Source organism: Tachyglossus aculeatus, chromosome X4, assembly GCF_015852505.1.
Source record: "Tachyglossus aculeatus isolate mTacAcu1 chromosome X4, mTacAcu1.pri, whole genome shotgun sequence".
In the NCBI taxonomy this organism is placed as follows: Eukaryota; Metazoa; Chordata; class Mammalia; order Monotremata; family Tachyglossidae; genus Tachyglossus; species Tachyglossus aculeatus.
The window spans coordinates 16,997,825-17,019,875 of NC_052098.1; the positions used below are offsets into that span (position 1 = coordinate 16,997,825).

The following is a 22,051-nucleotide window of genomic DNA, read 5'->3' on the forward strand; positions in this document are numbered from 1 at the left end:
TTCTGCCTGCACTCACCGAATACCTAGAGTTCAGAACGCAATAACTGGCGCTTAGGGAGACAAACTAAAAGAATAGATTTAGCCTTGTCCCCAGGAAGAATAATGATAATTGTGGCGTTTGTTAAGCGCTTACTATGTACCAGGCACTGTACTAAGCGCTGGGGCAGATACAAGCAAATCGGGGTGGACACAGTCCCATGTGGGGCGCACAGTCTCAATCCCCATTCTACGGAAGAGGTAACTGAGGCCCAGAGTAGTGAAATGACTTGCCCAAGGTCACGCAGAAGGCAAGCGGCAGAGCCGGAATTAGAACCCAGGGCCTTCAAACTCCGGGCTCTAGGGACTGCGCCACGCTGCACCACGGGAGCGAGAAATCTGCGTGTGTCCCACCGCAAACAACACGGGCCTCGGAGTCCGGGGAACCGAATTCTAATCCCGGCCCCGTCATTTGCCTGCTCTGTGACCTCGGGCAAAGAACACAACGTCTCTGGGCCTCCGTCTCCTCCGCGGTGCTTTGCACATAGTAAGCGCTTAACAAGTGCCATCATTGTTATTATTATTAATAGCAGTTGTGTATATATGGGCATATCTGTAATTCTATTTATTTATTATTATTCCCTGTTTACTTGTTTTGAGGTCTACATGGCTATAACTCTCTTTATTGATATTGAGGCTTTGGATGCCCGTTTACTTGTTTTGATGTCTGTCTCTCCCCTTCTGGACTGTGAGCCCGTTTGTGGGCACGAACTGTCTCTCTCTGTGGATGAACTGTACTTTCCCAGCGCTTAGTACAGTGCTCTGCACGCAATAAGCGCTCAATAAAGACGACAATGAATGAATGAATGTAAGATGGGAGGAAAACACCTGGTCCTCCCCCTTCTCCTTCGACCGTGAGCCCCACGTGGGACAGGGATTGCACCTGACTTGTCCCTTGTAGACTGTGAGCCCGCTGTTGGGTAGGGACCGTCTCTATATGTTGCCAACTTGTCCTTCCCAAGCGCTTAGTACAGTGCTCTGCACGCAGTAAGCGCTCAGTAAACACGACTGATTGATTGATTGATTGAGCTTGCATCTACCTCGGCATTTAGTACAGTGTTCGGCGCATTTAAGCACCGCAGCGCGACAATTATTATTATTTTTACGACCATGGGCGCCATCATCATTACGCTGCAGGGAATGGCCGGTGATCCACTGGGGAGAAGGTAAGATTCCCTTTTTTTCCAGGGAAATAAAACGGAAATGAGGAATAGATAGAATAAGAGGGAACACGGAAGGACGCTGATGACCTGGCCGTGACTGAGTCGAGTCATCCTAACGGAAGCCGGTCCGTCGTCTTTTCCTCGGATGGAAAGGAAAATTCTTTTGCCTAAATATACGCTTTCGGGTTGTTGTTGCCGGTGTCCCGTAGAGTCTTATCGGTTTGCTTGTCGGTGCAATTCCCGGCTCACCCCATCCGAGAACGATCTCGAAAGAGTTAAATCAGGCCCATGATGGGAGGTGGATATGGGAGATTTATCCTGGGCCCCTGGACGCTGAAAGGGCCCCAACTTTTGAAGCCGCGGTTTCCCTAGAGTCTGTAGAGCGTCTCCATTTAGCGATTATGGCTACTGGCGTGACATCCTCAGGAAGGACACTATTGGGCGGGCCGACGCCGTGGCTCAGTGGAAAGAGCCCGGGCTCTGGAGGCCGAGGTCCTGGGTTCCAATCCCGGCTCCGCCACTTGTCAGCTGTGTGACCCTGGGCAGGTCACTTCACTTCTCTGGGCCTCAGTTCCCTCGTCTGGAAAATGGGGATGAAGACTGGGAGCCCCCCGTGGGACAACCTGATCGCCTTGCAACCTCCCTAGCGCTCAGAACAGTGCTTTGCACATAGTAAGCGCTTAATAAATGCTATCATTATTATTATTATCCCTCACAGGCAGAGCTGAAGTGGTCTGTCGAGCATCACGTGTACTTCGTCCTACGATTTACAGTAGCTCTTCCAATATGCTTAGAAAAGTGCCAGCGCTTAGAACAGTGCTTTGCACATAGTAAGCACTTAATAAACGCCATCGTTATTATTATATGCGGGCAGGCCGAGTTGTTCTACCCCTACATCATATTCGCTTCAATACCATCACCTCCTTTCAAATCCACGATGTCACCGTAATTCAAAAGCATTCATGAGTTTCGGGGAGATCATCATTTACTGTTATCCTACAGTTTGCTTTGGTTTGAATTCTTATTCTTCTGGAGGTCACCTCATTCTCAGCACCATCATGGCAGTTAAATTCTGTTAACGATCCTGGCAAAACCCCTTTACCTTGCTTTTCTGAAGCTCCCGAAGCCCGTGATTTGGGAGGGAATGAAGCCCTTTAGGGTAAAAGTTTGGACAGGGTTCCCTTCATGCAACCACGTTATAAAGGAAAGAAAATAATAATAATAATGCCAATTAGCAAGTCACTTACATCGCTCCGTTTGTGTATACTGTATCATTTCCTTCCACATACTGCACCTGCGCAGGGTAGACATGCTGTACCTGTTGAACGGTCTGTACTTGTTGAACCTGAAACACAAATATTAAGCACCTTGTGGGATGTCGCATATGTCAGGAAAAAGATCCATCGTAAAGCCGGTTACCTGCTCGTAACAGTTACCACGTAACGGGCGCCGGGACGCCACGGGCCTTTGATAGAGATCAGTGTCATTTGGTGCAAAAATGTGATTCAAATATGGACGATATGTTGCCGAGCTGAAATCGCTCGCTCGTTCGTTCGACAGCATTCAATTGCCGGCGGTGTTATTAGGATGGGGCAACTCCAATTTTCAACTGTTTTGGTTGTTTTGTTTTTTTTCCGAGGGGGAAACCTCTGGGGTTTTTGGCCCGTTCTGTAGCCCAGACGGGGAGAGCACCTGAGACCCGGGCTATTTGGCCAAGTGTGTTGAATAACTCAACACAAAAACGTTGGGTAGTCGGGGATCGGGGGAAAATGTGGGGTTTTTTTTTCTTTCTGCAGTAGACACGGATGGGGTGTCTTATCATCATCATCATCAATCGTATTTATTGAGCGCTTACTGTGTGCACAGCACTGTAGTAAGCGCTTGGGAAGTACAAATTGGCGACATATAGAGACAGTCCCTACCCAACAGTGGGCTCACAGCCTAAAAAGCGTATGCATACATACATATATACATATCATCATCATCCTCATCATCAATCGTATTTATTGAGCGCTTACTGTGTGAACAACACTGTACTAAGCGCTTGGGAAGTACAAATTGGCGACATATAGAGACAGTCCCTACCCAACAGTGGGCTCACAGTCTAAAAAGCGTATGCATACATACATATATACATATCATCACCATCATCATCATCAATCGTATTTATTGAGCACTTACTGTGTGCAGAGCACTGTACTAAGCGCTTGGGAAGTACAAATTGGCAACATATAGAGACAGTCCCTACCCAACAGTGGGCTCACAGTCTAAAAGGGGGAGACAGAGAACAAAACCAAACATACTAACAAAATAAAATAAATAGGACAGATATGTACAAGTATGCTATTCACGTCAGCACCTCGTTTTCTCCTGCTAGAGATGGACCAGTGAGGGCCAGATCAGGAAACTCATCCAGGGGGGAGAATTTCGGACCAGTGTCCTCTTTTGTGTTTATTTCAATGCTTTCAAGAAAAAAAAAAATGGGAAAATTTGGTGGTTTTACTGATTTAGCATGCCCTAGTGGAAAGAACGCGGCGCTGGGAGTCCGGAGACCCAGGCTACGGTCCCGGTTCTTCCACAGGCTTGCTGCGTGACCTTGGGTAAGTCACTTAACCTCTCTGCACCCTAGTTTCTCCAGCTACAAAGCGGGGATGAAAGACCTGCCCTTCCTCCATTTGAGACCGTGAATCCCTCGTAAGATACGGACCGCGTCTGATCAAGGGAAGCTGCGTGGCTCAGTGGAAAGAGCCCGGGCTTTGGAGTCAGAGGTGATGGGATCAAATCCCGGCTCTGCCAACTGTCAGCTGTGTGACTTTGGGCAAGTCACTTCACTTCTCTGGGCCTCAGTTACCTCATCTGGAAAATGGGGATGAAGACTGTGAGCCCCCTGTGGTGTCCCTTGTAATCACCTTGTAACCTCCCCAGCACTTAGAACAGTGCTTTGCACATAGTAAGCGCTTAATAAATGCCATTATTATTATTATTATTATCATTATTATTATTATCTGGTTGTCTTGAATCTAGCCCAGTGCTTAGCATAGCGCTTCCACAGGGATACCGTCATCCCCATTGTCATTTAAAGTTGTTCATTATCACTTTTAATGATTCTGAACCTGCTTCAGTACACGTCTTCCAATGGAAGGCGATCTTGTTAAACGACAAAATCTAGGGATTTAGAAGTCTATGTAAAATGAAAAACAAAACAAAACATAACAAAAAAACGGACACGGTGAAGCCCCTAAGACAGCATTATTAACTGGGAATAGAACATTGAAGAAGTTCCACCAACCATCTTAAAAACCTCTCGGGAACTTCTGAGTGACTTCTGTATCCTTGAGGTCCTTGAACTGAAGTAACTTCGAACAATTTTTCGTATTTTCTCTTAACTACTTTTCCAACAGTCTCCTGATTCTGCATTATCTCTTGCTGTCCCACTTGCTAGCCCTTTCTTCCCTTATTTTCAGTTTTATAACACTTGATGTTCCATTTAAATGGCTCCGTACAGCACCCTGAGATCTTCGGGGAACCACGGCACAGCTATTTGGCCAATCAGTATAAGCTCAAGATGAAAAACAATTCTTAGGAAACATAATACTTTGGGCATCACGTGAAATTCTTCCCAACAAGCCCAATATCAAAACGGCTAACGATAATCATCAGGATCTGAAGTCGCAAGATCCCCTGAGGAATGGGGCATCAAGCCAACAGTGATTTTCAGCTAATTTGACAGGTTATCACAGCATTTTAATATTTAATTAATAATTAATATATTGAACATAATATATCCTATAATAATATAATATATAATAATATAATATAATATACAATTAATAATAATTTGATATTTAATTTTAATATCGCAGCATTTCTTGAGTGCCCGTTTGGTAAGATAAAACCGCAGTAGCCTCTTGGGAAGTCCAGGATGAAGTGGCGTGGCTTAGTGAAAAGAGCCCGGATTTGGGAGTCAAAGGCCGTGGGTTCTAATCCCGGCCCCGCCACTTGTCAGCTGGGTGACACTGGGCAAGTCACTTCACTTCTCTGGGCCTCGGTTACCTCATCTGTAAAATGGGGCTTAAGACCGTGAGCCTCATCCCAGATTGTATCTACCCCAGAGCTTAGAACAGTGTTTGGCACATAGCGAGCGCTTAACAAATACCACCACTGTTATTATATTAAGCAGCGATGTGTTCCCTGCCCCCGAGTAGTTTACGCTCAAATTCATTCATTCAATTGTATTTATCATCATCTTCAATCGTATTTATCGAGTGCTTACTGTGTGCAGAGCACTGTACTGAGCGCTTGGGAAGTCCAAGTCGGCAACACATAGAGACGGTCCCTACCCAACAGCGGGCTCACAGTCTAGAAGGGGGTGACAGACCACAAAATGTATTAACACAATAAAATAAATAGAATAAATATGTACAAATAAAATAGAGTAATAAATCTCTCTATATATAGAGATAAATATATATATATTTATAAAAATAAAACTTTTATACATACATACAGGTGCTGAGGGGAGGGGAAGGAGGGGGCTGAGTGTGGGAAGGCCTCCTGGAGGAGGTGAGCTCTCAGTAGGGCCTTGAAGGGAGGAAGAGAGCCAGCTTGGCGGATGTGCGGAGGGAGGGCATTCCGGGCCAGGGGGAGGACGTGGGCCGGCGGGAGGACGTGGGCCGGCGGGACGGGCGAGAACGAGGCACAGTGAGGCCACGTTTCTTCCCTTGGAAACCCCGATGGGGTGGGAGCAGGGAGGGGAGTGAGGGAATCCGATGGAGGTTTGGGCTCAGCAAACGCTCTTGGAATGATGGACCTAGGTGCCTTCCTTCTCCAGTCTTCCCACGGTGAGGCCACGTTTCTTCCCTTGGAAACCCCGATGGGGTGGGAGCAGGGAGGGGGGTGAGGGAATCCGATGGAGTTTGGGCTCAGCAAACGCTCTTGGAATGATGGACCTAGGTGCCTTCCTTCTCCAGTCTTCCTCATATGCGGTTCCCTGACTCCACCCAACGGCCTACATTGTTTTTGGAATGGCATTGAGCTCCAGAGAAAGTAAGCCCAAGCCCAAAACGACAAAGCCAATCAACACCTCCATTAATGATAATAATAATAATAAGGGCATTTATTAAGCGCTTACTACGTGCAAAGCACTCTTCTAAGCGCTGGGGAGGTTACAAAGTGATCAGGCGGTCCCACGGGGGGCTCCCAGTCTTCATCCCCTCGCCCCCCTCCAGTCTGGCTTCCGTCCCCTACATTCCACGGAAACTGCCCTCTCAAAGGTCCCCCTCTCCATCCCCCCTAACTTACCTCCTTCCCTTCCCCACAGCACCTGTATATATGTATATATGTTTGTACATATTTATTACTCTATTTTATTTGTACATATCTATTCTATTCATTTTCTTTTGTTAGTATGTTTGGTTTTGTTCTCTGTCTCCCCCTTTTAGAGTGTGAGCCCACTGTTGGGTAGGGACTGTCTCTAGATGTTGCCAATTTGTACTTCCCAAGCGCTTAGTACAGTGCTCTGCACATAGTAAGCGCTCAATAAATACGATTGATGATGATGATGATGATCCCCATTTTCCAGATGAGGGAACTGAGGCCCAGAGAAGTGAAGTGACGTGCCCAAAGGCACCCAGCTGACAATCGGCGGAGCCGGGATTTGAACCCATGACCTCTGACTCCAAAGCCCGGGCTCTTTCCACTGAGCCACGCTGCTTCTCATTAGGACTCACTCGCTCCTACTTGTCCCCACACAGGGGGCACATACACGCCCCGCACATACGCAAACTCACTTAATACACTCTCCCCACGCCCGTACACTTTAACTTCATCCCCAGCCCCACCCCCTTTCAGAACTTCTTCTGATTTATAATGAGGATTTTGGTATTTGTTAAGCGCTTACTATGCGCAAAGCCCTGTTCTAAGCGCTGGGGAGGATACAAGGTGATCAGGTTGTCCCATGTGGGGCTCACAGTCTTAATCCCCACTTTACAGATGAGGCAACTGAGGCACAGAGACTCTCATAGCTCAAAGCCACACAGCTGACCAGCGGCGGAGCTGGGATTTGAACCCATGACCTCTGCCTCCCGAGCCCGGGCTCTTTCCACTGAGCCACGCTGCTCCTCTATAATAATGATGGTATTTGTTAAGCGCTTACTGTGTGCGAAGCACTGTTCTAAGCGCTGGGGGGATACAAGGTGATCAGGTTGTCCCACGGGGGGCTTACAGTCATCATCCCCATTTTCCAGATGAGGGAACTGAGGCCCAGAGAAGTGAAGCGACTGGCCCAAAGTCACCCAGCTGACCAGCAGCGGAGCTGGGATTTGAACCCATGACCTCTGCCTCCCGAGCCCAGGCTCTTTCCACTGAGCCACGCTGCTTCTCTATAATAATGATGGTATTTGTTAAGTGCTTACTGTGTGCGAAGCACTGTTCTAAGCGCTGGGGGGATACAAGGTGATCAGGTTGTCCCACGGGGGGCTCACAGTCTTCATCCCCATTTTCCAGATGAGGGAACTGAGGCCCAGAGAAGTGAAGCGACTGGCCCAAAGTCACCCAGCTGACCAGCAGCGGAGCTGCGATTTGAACCCATGACCTCTGCCTCCCGAGCCCGGGCTCTTTCCACTGAGCCACGCTGCTTCTCTATAATAAGGATGGTAATTGTTAAGCGCTTACTATGTGCGAAGCACTGTTCTAAGCGCTGGGGGGATACAAGGTGATCAGGTGGTCCCACGGGGGGCTCACAGTCTTCATCCCCATTTTCCAGATGAGGGAACTGAGGCCCAGAGAAGTGAAGCGACTGGCCCAAAGTCACCCAGCTGACAACTGGCGGGGCCGGGATTTGAACCCACGACCTCAGACTCCAAAGCCCGGGCTCTTTCCACCGAGCCACGCCGCTATGGGGAGCAATCCGGCATCTTCTTCGATCACTCTGCCAGCCTCACTCTCCGTCCCCATCTCGGCCCCGCGACGTCACCCACTGTTGGGTAGGGACTGTCTCTATACTTCCCAAGCGCTTAGTCCAGTGCTCTGCACACAGTAAGCGCTCGATAAATGCGATTGATGATGATGATGAAGCCGTTTGCCTGAAAATAACCAACCCCCCCCGCCGGAAGCGGGGCCAGCCGACGGAGTCCGCTCTCCTCTCTTCTCCCTCCCTCAACCTCTTCCCTGCAGCCGCGGCTTTTAAAAACTAGAGGTTTTGAGAAAAATATTCTAGGGTTGGCCAAGAAGCTCACACGGACAGAGTTGGCCTAGGGTCGCGTGATAGACGCAGGCCCACGGGACAACCGAATGCCCTGGTTTAAGCAACAAACTACAGTCATATATCTTGCGCCGAATAGACTGGACAGAAATAAACACCCCACTCAGGTGCCCGGCCTCATCTGTCCATGACAAAGAGGGAATCCTCCCCCAAATGTCAGGGTTCGCGTACATATCGCGGTGGGTACCGCGGTGGCTACCCTGGCAAACGCCCGCTAGCCTACGGTACCAGGTAACGGCAGCAGCGCAACGCCGTGACCCCATCTGGACCTAAACGTCTCTCTCCACTTCAATCCATACTTCATGCTGCTGCCCGGATTATCTTTGTCCAGAAACGCTCTGGACATATTACTCCCCTCCTCAAAAATTTCCAGTGGCTACCAATCAATCTGCGCATCAGGCAGAAACTCCTCACCCTGGGCTTCAAGGCTGTCCATCACCTCGCCCCCTCCTACCTCACCTCCCTTCTCTCCTTCTCCAGCCCAGCCCGCACCCTCCGCTCCTCTGCCGCTAATCTCCTCACCGTACCTCGTTCTCGCCTGTCCCGCCGTCGACCCCCGGCCCACGTCCTCCCCCGGGCCCGGAATGCCCTCCCTCTGCCCATCCGCCAAGCTAGCTCTCTTCCTCCCTTCAAGGCCCTGCTGAGAGCTCACCTCCTCCAGGAGGCCTTCCCAGACTGAGCCCCTTCCCTCCTCTCCCCCTCGTCCCCCTCTCCATCCCCCCATCTTACCTCCTTCCCTTCCCCACAGCACCTGTATACATGTATATATGGTTGTACATATTTATTACTCTATTTATTTATTTATTTTACTTGTACATTTCTATCCTATTTATTTTATTTTGTTGGTATGTTTGGTTCTGTTCTCTGTCTCCCCCTTTTAGACTGTGAGCCCACTGTTGGGTAGGGACTGTCTCTATGTGTTGCCAATTTGTACTTCCCAAGCGCTTAGTACAGTGCTCTGCACATAGTAAGCGCTCAATAAATACGATTGATTGATTGATTGATTGATTGATTGATTGATTAAACGGGTTTTGTCCGTTGTCACAGTCTTCATCTTCGTTTTACAGATGAGGTAACTGAGGCACGGAGAAGTGACTTAATATGTTTGGTTTTGTTGTCTGTCTCCCCCTTCTAGACTGTGAGCCCACTGTTGGGTAGGGACTGTCTCTATGTGTTGCCAACTTGGACTTCCCAAGCGCTTAGTATAGTGCTCTGCACACAGTAAGCGCTCAATAAATACGATTGATTGATTGTCCGTAACATTTTTCGGGCATTTGGCAGCCTTTGCACCCGTGCCCGCCTAACTCACTCATCACACCCCATGCCTCGGCGGAAACATGCCCGGAAGGGACGAGAGGGTGTTGCGGCACCGCCCGACCCGCTAACACTGCCATCATTTACTCCACGCAGATCCTTCGTCCCAAAGTTATCGTGACTGGGCTGGAGCTCGCCTGTTGTTTTCGATGGGAGATTTAATGATCCTACGTCGCAAACACAATCCCGCGCTAAAAATAGCCGATCACCTAAATGCCCCGAACGAGCGGCAATTTCTTCCGGCGAAAGGATGTAGGCTACTTCTTCTATCCACTTTATTACCGTCGGGGTGCTCCCGTCGGAGAGGGAAGCCTGGGAAAACTTGGAGGTGTACAGGAAAAATTTAAAACTTTTTTTTTTTTAAAAAAAGAAACCACAGCTGACGAGGCTCCTGCCGTCGGAAACGGCAAACGGGCTGGGGAACCCGTGTGAAGGAATGATTATAGGGCTGGCGATTTTAGTAAACAGTAGAACATCCACTACAGCGGCGAGTGCAACGAATGAATAGGTGGGCAGGGACGCGGCATATTGTGAAGTGTACACAGGGCCTATTTTTATGTGCAGGACTCGTTTGTGGCTGAAGGGCACCATGGCGAGGCTGGGCCGTACTTGGTAGCCGCTCCAACCGTCGTCACTCACGCTAGCCGGATAATTTTCCAGACTACTGCATAGCCCATCCATCTCCCGGTCATAATAATAATGATGATGTTGGCATTTTTTTAAGCGCTTACTCTGTGCAAAGCACCGTTCTAAGCGCGGGGGGAGGATACAAGGTGATCAGGTTGCCCCCCGGGGGGCTCCCAGTCTTCATCCCCATTTTCCAGATGAGGGAACTGAGGCCCAGAGGGGTGAAGTGACCTGCCCAAAGTCACCCGGCTGACAAGCGGCGGAGCTGAGATTTGAACCCCCGACCTCGGACTCCAAAGTCCGGGCTCTTTCCGCCGTGCCACGCTGCTTCTCTTCACGGTACACCCTGGGTGGTTCTTCGGTAGGAAGCCTTCGCTATTCTATTTATTTATTTTATTTGTACATATTTATTCTATTTATTTGATTTTGTTAATATGCTTCGTTTCGTCGTCCGTCTCCCCCTTCTAGCCGGTGAGCCCGCCGTGGGTCGGGACTGTCTCCAGATGCTGCCGACCTGGACTTCCCAAGCGCTTAGCACAGTGCTCCGCACACAGGAAGCGCTCAATAAATACGACTGATTTCAGGGCACAGACCCAAGTAGACATTCATCATCAATCGCATTTATTGAACGCTTACTGTGTGCAGAGCACTGTACTAAGCGCTTGGGAAGTAAAAGTTGGCAACATATAGAGACAGTCCCTACCCAACAGCGGGCTCACATTCCCTACTTGCAGAGCAGGGAATCAAATCCGGGCGTCCTAATTCCCAGGGCCAGGCACTTTCCACTGGACCAACAGTTGACGCATCAGTTTCTGGAACCTTATGCTATTCATTATTCCCTTTTGAAGGAAACCCCAGATAATCCGAAAATTTATTTCGGTCACTCCTGCTTCTTTCCCACTAAACCTTTCAGAAAAGCTGCTAACACGCTTCTTGAGATACGGTAATTCACTCAGTGGAATCTCACTAGGAAAACATTTATAAATTAAGCAGATTCAATAGGCGCATTCAAATTGAAATTTATGGAATTTTGCCGGCGATGGAAGAGCTGCTGCTGCAGAAAGCAAAAGGGGGGAATAAAAACCAAACTCGGGCAGGTGGCAAGAGATGCTCTTTTTGCTCAAAAGGCGAGAACTGATAGAACCGGGCAAGAGAGGAGGGCGATCTCAATTCCAGTACTGCTTCCAATTCTGGTCCCCATGGTAGCGGTCCCCAAAAGGAGGGTTATTGTAGGTCTATTTGCTTTTTTTGTTTGATTAAGCTGGCAAACAGATTCCAGGGAGGAAGAGGAAAAACAAACAAAGGGGAAGGGGAGGGTGATAGCTTTCCAGGGAGATGGAGGTGCCTGAGAGAACCAGAGAAAAGCATCTCCCATGATCCAGTATAAGTCAGTGGAAAAACACCCATCAATCCACAGCGTTATACTGCCTGGACGATTTCTGGGCAACGCTCAATTTCTGTATACTGAAAGGTGCTCTGTTGGCCTTTTTACAGTTGACATCCAAGCCCTCTTTCTTCTCCCCTTTACAGGTACGAACGGATACGAAATGGCCAAAAACGGAGCTATCAGAAGGGAGAGGCGGGAGTTCAGAGGTGGCATAAACTCCATAATCAATAAAAACGAGTTGCCTATATATGTGTGTGTGTATATATGTACACACACATATTCGTATATAAATATCAGAGTATACAATGAAACACAACCTGAGGTTGCATAGATGCAGCCTGTCGGAAGACAACAGCAGCAGAAGCTCCAACTGGGTGGACAGCGTCAGAAATAGGGTGGTTCTTTATAGAGGTGAAGCTTCAGAAAGATTGTGATAAGAGGTAGAATTGAAAACAATGTCATGTCAGTATAATAATAATAATAATGATAATGACGGCATTTATTAAGCACTTACTACGTGCAAAGCACTGTTCTCAGCGCTGGGGAGGTTACAAGGTGATCAGGTGGTCCCACATGGGGCTCACGGTCTTAATCCCCATTTGACAGATGAGGGAACTGAGGCCCAGAGAAGTGAAGTGACCGGCCCAAAGTCACCCAGCTGACAAGTGGCGGAGCCGGGATCGGAACCCGTGACCTCGGACTCCGAAGCCCGGGCTCTTTCCGCTGAGCCACGCTGCTTCTCTAGGCATAGTATGGAAAGAATGGTGGGTCAAACACTAGTAGCTGCACAAAGGGATAACACTTGTAGGTCAGGACTGCACTTAGACACGAATGCAAATAAATTAGGAAAATGGCCCTATAAAAAAAGGGATGAAATTCAGTACATACAAATACAAGGTGGGGACTAAACACAAAGACCACAAATCTACATGCAAGTACAATGAACAAAAAACCCCTTTAAGGCGCTCAGTCATCTCCTTCCAACCTAACTTCCTTCACCTCCCACTAATGATGATAATGATAATGATGGTATTGATTATGCGCTTACTATGGGCGAAGCACTGTTCTGAGAGCTGGGATTTGAACCCATGATCTCTGACTTCAAAGCCCGGGCTCTTTCCACTGGGCCACGCTGCTTCACTCCGACCCAGCCTACACACTTAGCTCTCCTAACGCCAACTTAATTACCCCACGTTGAGTTCATCTCTCTTGCCGTCCCATTCGACAGCCCGCTCCTCTCCCCAACTCAAAAAGCCTTCCTAAGATCATAAAGTTTCCAAGAAACCACCCCTGGCTAACCTCTCCTTTCCTCAACACGAACAAAACGTATTAACAAAATAAAATAAATAGAATATTAATAGGCATGTTTAGGGGGGCAATCATTCAATCATATTTATTGAGCGCTTACTGTGTGCAGAGCACTGCACTAAGCGCTTGGGAAGTACAAGTCGGCAACATAGAGAGACGGTCCCTACCCGACAGCGGGCTCGCAGTCTAGAAGGGGGAGACGGACGACAAAACAAAACGCATTAACAAAATAAAATAAATAGAATATTAATAGGCATGTTTAGGGGGGCATTCATTCATTCAATCGTATTTATTGCAAAGATTATACAGAAGAGTGGGGCAGTTACACAGGTAAATATGAAATTTTACTTTTTATTAATAACTATCAAACGGGTCCACTGCTACTAATGTTTCATTCGTTGGGTGCAGTCTGGGGACAGTGGGACGGCATATTTCTCTGCACTCTCTCTCGGCAACGGACCCTGAGCCTATTTGCACATATTTACTATTCTATTTTATTAATGATATGTATATAGCTATAATTCTATTCTGACGGTCTTGACCCCTGTCTGCTTGTTTTGTTTTGTTGTCTGTCTCCCCCTTCTAGACTGTGAGCCCGCTGTCGTGTAGGGACCGTCTTTATATGCTGCCGACTTGGACTTCCCAAGCGCTCAGTAGTGCTTTGCACACAGTAAGCGCTCAATAAATACGATCTAATGAATGAATGAGCGCTTATTGTGTGCAGAGCACTGTACTAAGCGCTTGGGAAGTACGTCGGCAACACATAGAGATGGCTAGGATGAGCATTAATAAAAAAAGCAACCATCTGTCAGGAGGGTTTCATTTTATTCACACGCTGAGAGACAAGGGGCCGGACCATATGATCACTCAAGATCCCTTCCATTTCTGTTATTCTTGGTTATCTACATACAGGGGCCTCCATTCTCTCTTAAATTACTATCAAAACACCGATGACATCAAATACAGTGGCAAGGAGGGCTTTGGGGATGGACCACATTACCCCGCCACACTCCAAAAAGGGGAAATCATTTCGTGACAGTAAAAGTAACCGTCTTGAACTGCCAGTAGCAATATCTAGTAGGTTCGATCGATCCGAACAACTAAGTTATTGAAGAGGTTACCCGGATCATTCAGATTAAAAAATAAAAAAGATCTCCAACTGAAATACACCGGTAATTGAAGTAAAAGTGTTTGTGGCTTGTTTCATTTGTTCAATCACCCACATAACTGCCTAAAACTCTCCACTTCATTTGTAGGACGTCCAAGAGAAAGATTGGAACTTTCCTATCGTGAACTCAGGGTTATACGGCATCTTTAATCTACGCTCAAACTACGTCAAGATGTACTCATTCATTCATTCATTCAATCGTATTTATTGAGCGCTTACAGTGTGCAGAGCACTGTACTAAGCGCTTGAGAAGTACAAGATGGCAACATATAGAGACGGTCCCTACCCAACAGTGGGCTCACAGTCTAGAAGGGGGAGACAGAGAACAAAACATATTAACAAAATAAAATAAATAGAATAAATATGTACAAATAAAATAGAGTAATAAATACGTACAAACATATATACACATATACAGGTGCTGTGGGGAGGGGAACGAGGTGAGTCAGGGGGATGGAGGGGGGAGGACAGGGAGAGGAAGGAGGGGACTCTGAATATGAATCTTAAAAATCTCCTAGTTGGGTAACTAGTACCTATAAATCTCCCTTTCACAGACAGAAAAACTGATGCAGTAATACTAATTATGGCACTTATTAAGCGTTTACTATGTGCCAAGCACTGTTCTAAGCATTGGGGTTACTACAAGTTACAGACAAGGCGTCTCGTGTAAAGGCCTGCCACCAACTAAAAGGGGGCACCGAAAATGAAACTGAGTCAGAAGTTTTCACTTTTAAGGACTTTCCATATTATGATCTTGCTTTGACAGAAAGAGACCTGCCCAGCAAAAGTGAAATATTTTTTTTTAGAAGAGAGCAGGTCCATAAGCAGATACTGGATGCACAAAAACAATTTAGCCCTGCTTCACAACGGTATTTTAAAGTAATGAAAGCATCACACGGTCCTACCTGAAACCAGTGTTAGGAAAGAATGGGAGTCTTTTGCTTAAGTTTAATCATTTTGTGTTGAACAAGACCAAAGAAAATAACATATGGCAATAAAACAAGCTAGTCTACTGGAGAAAGTCTGTACCACGCTCGGAGTACTACTCAAAATCGCCTGGAGCTTATTTTCAGAACAATCGGTAAAAAATGAAATCATAAGCCACTGCAAAACGTTTCTCCCAGCTAAAACCACTTTTACGCTTTTGGAGAAGGCTTCTATTTACAGTGACTCTGCCATTAATAATAATACCTTGCGTCCTTCTGGCATTCGGAGTATCCCCTTGGTTGATATCAATCATTAGAAAACCTAGTCCTGGGGATGATTTAAAACTGTGCATGAGAGTATTTTACGACAGAAAGAGGGGCGGGCGGGCCCTTAACCCATCGATCAATAGTATTTATGGAGCACTGACCGGACGCGGAGCGTCGTACCGAGGACTTGGGAGGGTACACTGTTACAGAATTGGTAGACGTGTTCCCTGCCCCGCGACGAGCTCACGAGGAGACCGACATTAATATAAATAAAGAAGGATATGTTCAGAAGTGCGGTGGGGCTGACGGAGGGGTGAAAAAAGGGAACAAATCCCGAAAGCTACATTAGAAAGGGAAAGCTTCTAATTTACAGAGACTTTGCGCCTGACTGCTGTCTGACGGTGCAGCAATTCACCCTCAGGAGCAGCAGAGGAGAAAACACCTTTCCTCACGCACCTTCTTCATCCCTCCTTCCAGGAGAGAATCACTACCTGGGCAACAACCGCTTGCGCTGTCACTTTCTTGGCCTCCTCCCAACGGTTCTTTAGTCTGATTTGAGAAGACGTCACACCGAAGAAGCAGAGGATACACTGTTTTTCTTCTCTCTTCCCCACCTAAAGCAGGTATCCCTTGGCAAACTGAAAACAGCCCACTATGTCTTTGTGCAGGGGGGGATTTGGGTTCATTTTGAATAGCTGATACCCTGTAAGGAATAAAGTTAGCTCTTTGCGTATCATGTGAATGGCCACCGTGGCAACCGCTCTAATAAATGCTCCCCAAATGCTTTCACTTTGATCATAAAGGGCAGTGGAGCTTACCATCTAATATACTGATATCAGTTAGATACATAAGGAAGTGGCATGCCGGGCCTCAATCAGAGACCCGAGCAAAGCAGAGCTGGGGTAGATGGCTCAGCTCCCCCTCCTCAAAAAAACAAAATAAAAATAGGTGCAGAGGGTGACTCAGGACGGACTGACAAAAATTGACAAGGGGTCAATTGTTTTTGTAGGGGAGGGGAATTTAGAATGGCAAGGTTTAGAATTAGCAAAAGAAGAGACCAACTGATAGAGACTTGACGGGTGCGAACAGGTGGGTAGAGAGAAAGAAAGAGATGGAGATCTTGGGTTCCCAGCAAAGTCTTTAGTGGGTTTCACCGAATGCTAAGTCAGTCTCTTCTGGGAAATAAGAGCTTCAACAGTAAAGCTTTAAAAGGTATCTCAGTCGCCTGAAAGAGTTAATGTGCCTCTTTAATAACTTAACTGGGAAAAATAGCCTTATGCCCTAGAGAATAGAGCCCATTATACACCATCAATATCTGATCTCCATTTCCAGGGTGAGGTGCATCAATACTTGGATATTTAAAAGGCATTCTAGACTAAAAAAAACACAAAAAACCTCCCCAAAAAGGATTATGATCTCGCGCAGAGACAGATTTTATGAATAGGACTATATTATTTATTACAGATTTCAAAATTATAGAGACTTGCTAGCTCTTAATCGTTTTCCTCTGTGAGGGACCTTGCAAGTTTTCCGTGGAGGGAGCCGCATTAAGGGCACTAACTTGTATACTGGGGGCATGAAAGAGTTAATGTTCCTCCGTTAGTGCTGAACCTACGGCCAGGAAATGACAGGCACAGGGGGATTTGGCTCCTAGAACTCAACAAATATCCCTGAATTCAAGGCCCAAAGGGTTCTTCTAGGAGTCAAACCAGGTGCCGGTAGCAAAGATGTGCCGAAAGGTGAAAAGGGAAAACGTGAACCTACACTGCAATTGTGGGCCAAGTGATTAAATCTAAATCTAAACCACAGCTCCACTTAACCTCCTGTGGACCAAAACGCTGTGTACCCCAAGAGATTAAGCAAAAAGGGCAATGCAAGAAGACGACCAGAAAGCGGGGCTCCGCGGTTGTGAACCGAGGCCACCGGAGAAGAAAGCCAGTCTGGCAACTGAGATGAAATCACCGCAGGCCAGTGACGGAGTGAGTAGCGATTCTAGGCACTGAGCGATTGACCGTCTATGGGACGGTGCAGCTTTAACCAGTATTTCCAATCACCCGGTTAACCCAGTCGACAGCCCCGCCAACCTAGGTGTCCTAGTAATCTGGGCCATTGGGGAAAACTAGCTATGTGTCCTGACGATCATACAGTTGGAAGGGGTCTAAGGAGCTGTTCCGTACCAGACCCCTGAAAAATCATATAGTGGTGGGAGTCCTTAAGGCCAAGAAACCATGTTGAAAGGCTTCTCTCTGTGGTAAGGGGAATTAAGCCGTCCCCAAAGAAAGCACGGTTCAGCAAAACTAAGGGACTCCGACAATTAGGTCACCATTTGAAATTAGCCGCTGGGCCAAACTACTTGGTCACGCTGAATATGAAGCAGCGCGGCCCCGTCGAAACAGCATGGGCCTGGGAATCGGGGGCCTGAGAGCTGATCCTGGCTTCGCCGCTGACCTGCTCGGTTACCTTCGGCAAGTCACTGAATGTTTCTGGGCCTCAGTTTCCTCCTCTGTAAAATGGGGATTCAATACCCGTTCTCCCTCCCCCTTAAACTGGGGGCCCCTTGTGGCACAAAGATTGGGTCTGACTGGATAATCTTTTATCTACCCCAGTGCTTAGTACTGGGTTTGGCACAGAGCAAGCACTTCATAAATACCGTTATCATCATCATCATCCAGCCACAAGAGACTGTAAACCCAGTGTGGGCAGGGATTGTCTCTCTTTATTGTTCAATTGTACTTTCCAAACAATAATAATAATGATGGCATTTGTTCAGCGCTTCCTATGTGCGAAGCTCCGTTCGGAGCGCTGGGGAGGATACAAGGTGATCGCGTTGTCCCACACAGGGCTCACAGTCTTAATCCCCATTTTCCACACGGGGTAACTGAGGCTCAGAGAAGTTAAGTGACTTGCCCCAGGTCACACGGCAGACATGTGGGAGAGCCGGGATTAGAACCCATGACCTCTGACTGCCAAGCTCGGGCTCCCTCCACTGAGCCACGCCGCTTCTCCGACAGTGAGCCCGCTGTTGGGTAGGGACCGTCTCTATACGTTGCCAGCTTGTACTTCCCAAGCGCTTAGTACGGTGCTCTGCACACAGTGAGCGCTCAATAAATACGATTGAATGAATGAATGAACAGTGTTCTGCATACAGCAAGTGCTCAATAAATACGAAGGAATGAATGAATCGGTGTCGGTCACTAGACGCTTTAGCTCGAACTTTGCTAAGACGCTAAAAAACGTTCACCTTGGTGGTGAAAGAAGCCGCACACACGCACATCCTCGTGGCATTAAAATGGAGGGGTCCTAAGAAGAAGCTTTCTCTAAATCAATCAGTCGTATTTACTGAGCGCTTACTGTGGGCAGAGCGCTGTACTAAGCGCTTAAATGCATGGTTTTTCAGGAATACAACCCTTGCATCGCAGGGGAGCCGGGAATAGTTACTGTACCAAAAGGGAAAGGTAAAACTGGAAGCAATCTTATGTGCGATAGTGGCACTTGGAAGTGAGGAGATAAAAGACAAAGAACTTCCAGGAATCCAGATGAAAGACTACCGAAGCAAATGAAAGTAAATGCAGCTGGATTTGGGAAATATTGACTTGCCGAAGAAATGAGGGGACGGCGGGGCTCGGACAATTCAAAGGAAAGGGAGAGGAAAAGATCAGGGAGAAGAGGAAAATAAACATCGCTTAGCCTGGGAAGGTGATTCTATCAGTTTTAGCAATCTAGACAATGATCGCCATGTCGCAGAGCTCTTTTTCCTTGCAAATGTAATCGAGAGTGTTGGCGACAGACACGGATGTGGGGCTCAGATCATAACGTGAATCATGGCCAGTTGTTGCTTTTAGAAGACGATTCCTCTCAGACCATGGGCAGAGATTAAATTTCCCCGCTGGGTAGCTTTTATTTATCTACGGTTTTAGGCTTAAGAATCATAAAATATTACTCAGAGCTCCCTTTTTTTACATGACATTTGTTAAGCGCTTAATAGCAGTCCCTGTAGTAAGTCCTGGGGGTAGACAGAAGCTAATCAGGTTGGACAGTCCCACATGGGGCTCACAGTCTTAATCCCCATTTTACAGATGAGGTCGCCGAGGCACGGGGACATGAAGTGACGCGCCCAGGGCCGTACAGCAGACGAATAGCAGAGCAGGGATGAGAATCGACTGAATCCCAGGCCCGTGCTCTATCCCCTAGGCCGGGCCGCTTCTCGGCTAACTGTGCGGTACCGCTCAAATGACCCAATCATAAAGCCTCGCTAGCATATCTCAAAATGGTCGAAGACAACTGATTTTCTGCCACAAGGATCCTCCCGTCAATGTAGGGCGGAACTGAGCTCAGAGGTATCTTCCTCTGTGGCTCAAATATAAGAAAGAAGCTTCCAATGGACGCGGCGACCCTTTGAAAAATTGGTTTTCACCGGTCCAGGAAGCTGGGAAGGGGTGGCGGGGGTGAGGGGTCTGTTGTTTGCTCTGTAGTGCTGTGCTGATCGCAAATACAACTGGATAGGCAATGCCTAGGAAGCCCAACTATTGACTTTCGGCCAGGGAAAATCAATCAATCAATCAATCAATCGCATTTGTTGAGCGCTTACTGTGTGCAGAGCACTGTACTAAGCGCTTGGGAAGTCCAAGTTGGCAACATATAGAGACAGTCCCTACCCAACAGTGGGCTCACAGTCTTAAAGGGGGAGACAGAGAACAAAACCAAACATACTAACAAAATAAAATAAAATAAAATGAATAGATATGTATCAATACGTATCAATCATACGTGCCAACTCCCACCGCTTTAATGCCGTCGAATGATATTTGAAATCTACCTCAATTTTCTGCTTTGATGCTACAGAGGCACTACCGTATTAAGCGAGTTGCATAAAAGACAATAAATCCAAAAGCCCAGACATCACGCAGATTACAACGTGCAAACGTACCGGACATACCGCTACTCTTAAATTTATACAAATAAGGTGACTTCATTACATCCGTATTCAGCAAAGCGTGGCGCTGAAGGCAAATCGGTGGCGGTTCTGCCCACTCCAGGGCTCGGTTGGAAAAAGGACGAAGGGGGGAAGGTGAAGAGCGGCCGGGACGGGCGAGAATACGGATTCGGAATGGCCATAAAGAGGGAGGAGGAGAAAGAAGATATTTTCTGGTTGGGGAATGAAAGAGTTCAGGAGAGAAGGGGCTAGCGGGGTAGAGAAAACAAGAGACAGAAAACGGACAGTTGGAACGAGTGGGCAAAAAGGGAGAAAAAGCTGAGATCCCTGACAGTGTTTATAGCAGTTCACTGTGATTGTGGCGGCGTTGCCTGACCCCACTGCTGTTTATTTCCCCAATATCTTCAGTGGCTTAGGGTTGCAAAGACATACTCTCCAATGTCCAGTTCTAGGACTGAAAACTACTTTTGAGTAGAACCCAGTATTTGAAACCAAGGACTGGGGATTGCTGGAAAATAATCCCACCCGTTAAAGTCACTTTCTACGAACAGGGCACTGATTATATTCAATTTTGATATTTTATTTCTGTCAACGGCAAACGATTGAAATCAAATCACAACTGTTCCGAAATACACTGTAACTACCACTACTACTGATTCATCTACATGTCCTGACTAAAATGACTGAATGGCCACCTACACGCTGTGGTCCGCTAGTTATTAAGGAGCTGAATTCTACACGCCCCTGTATTCCAAATATTAAATTGAAAGTATTATCTGCAAAGAAGAGTGAAGTTATAGGGCCTGGGCCTCGTTGCCCATAGAAAGCTGTGAAAGAAATTAACTGCTGTTAAGTCTGTGGAAGGTGACAGGGAGCTCTCCCGTTTCCAAGGAAAGCTGAACTGGAAGGAATAAAAATGCACGTTAATTGCTTAGAAGGAATTTCTGATGATTATGGTTCTAGAATCTTCTCTATCGAGTTTCCTAAATATCAATCAATCGTATTTATTGAGCGCTTACTGTGTGCAGAGCACTGTACTAAGCGCTTGGGCAGTCCAAGTTGGCAACATATAGAGATGGTCCCTACCCAACAGTGGGCTCACGGTCTAAAAGGGGGAGACGGAGAACAAAACCAAACACACTAACAAAATAAAATAAATAGAATAGATATGTACAAGTAAAATAAATAGAGTAATAAATATGTACAAACATATAGCCTCCCAAATTCCTTCCAGCCCGAGACTCCTCTGAGATTAGCAAGAACACTTTATTTATGAACATTGCAGGTAAGGCAGAATGTTTTAATTTTAATTGTTCTGCAAGAATGACACCCATGTTTACTTTTACTTGCATTTTTGGGTGACGTGGGACGCAGACTGGCCTAGTGGAAAGAGCAAGGGCCTGGGAGTAGAGGATCCCAGCTCTGCCACAATACCTGCTGTGTGACCTTGGGCAAGTCACTTAACTTCTCTGGGCCTCAGTTCCTTCATCAGCAAAATGGGGATTCAATACCTGTTCTCCCTCCTACTTAGACTGGGAGCCCCATTTGGGACCTGATTATCTTGTACTTGCCTGAGTGTTTAGTACAGTATTTGGTACATAATAAGTACTTAACAAATACTGCAATTATATATATAATATATAATATGTTTATAAAATAAT

At 47.0% G+C, this 22,051-nt stretch overlaps 1 protein-coding gene across 2 annotated transcripts in view; it reads right to left on the reverse strand.

Annotated features, from left to right (window-relative positions):
• RFX3 (regulatory factor X3) overlaps nt 1–22,051 on the reverse strand; it is a 261,490-nt gene that overhangs the window by 148,525 nt on the left and 90,914 nt on the right. For both annotated transcript variants that reach the window (XM_038769597.1, XM_038769596.1), the window contains one exon: nt 2,447–2,544. In XM_038769597.1, coding sequence (XP_038625525.1) covers nt 2,447–2,544 — 98 coding nt within the window. The remainder of the gene's footprint in view (nt 1–2,446; nt 2,545–22,051) is intronic.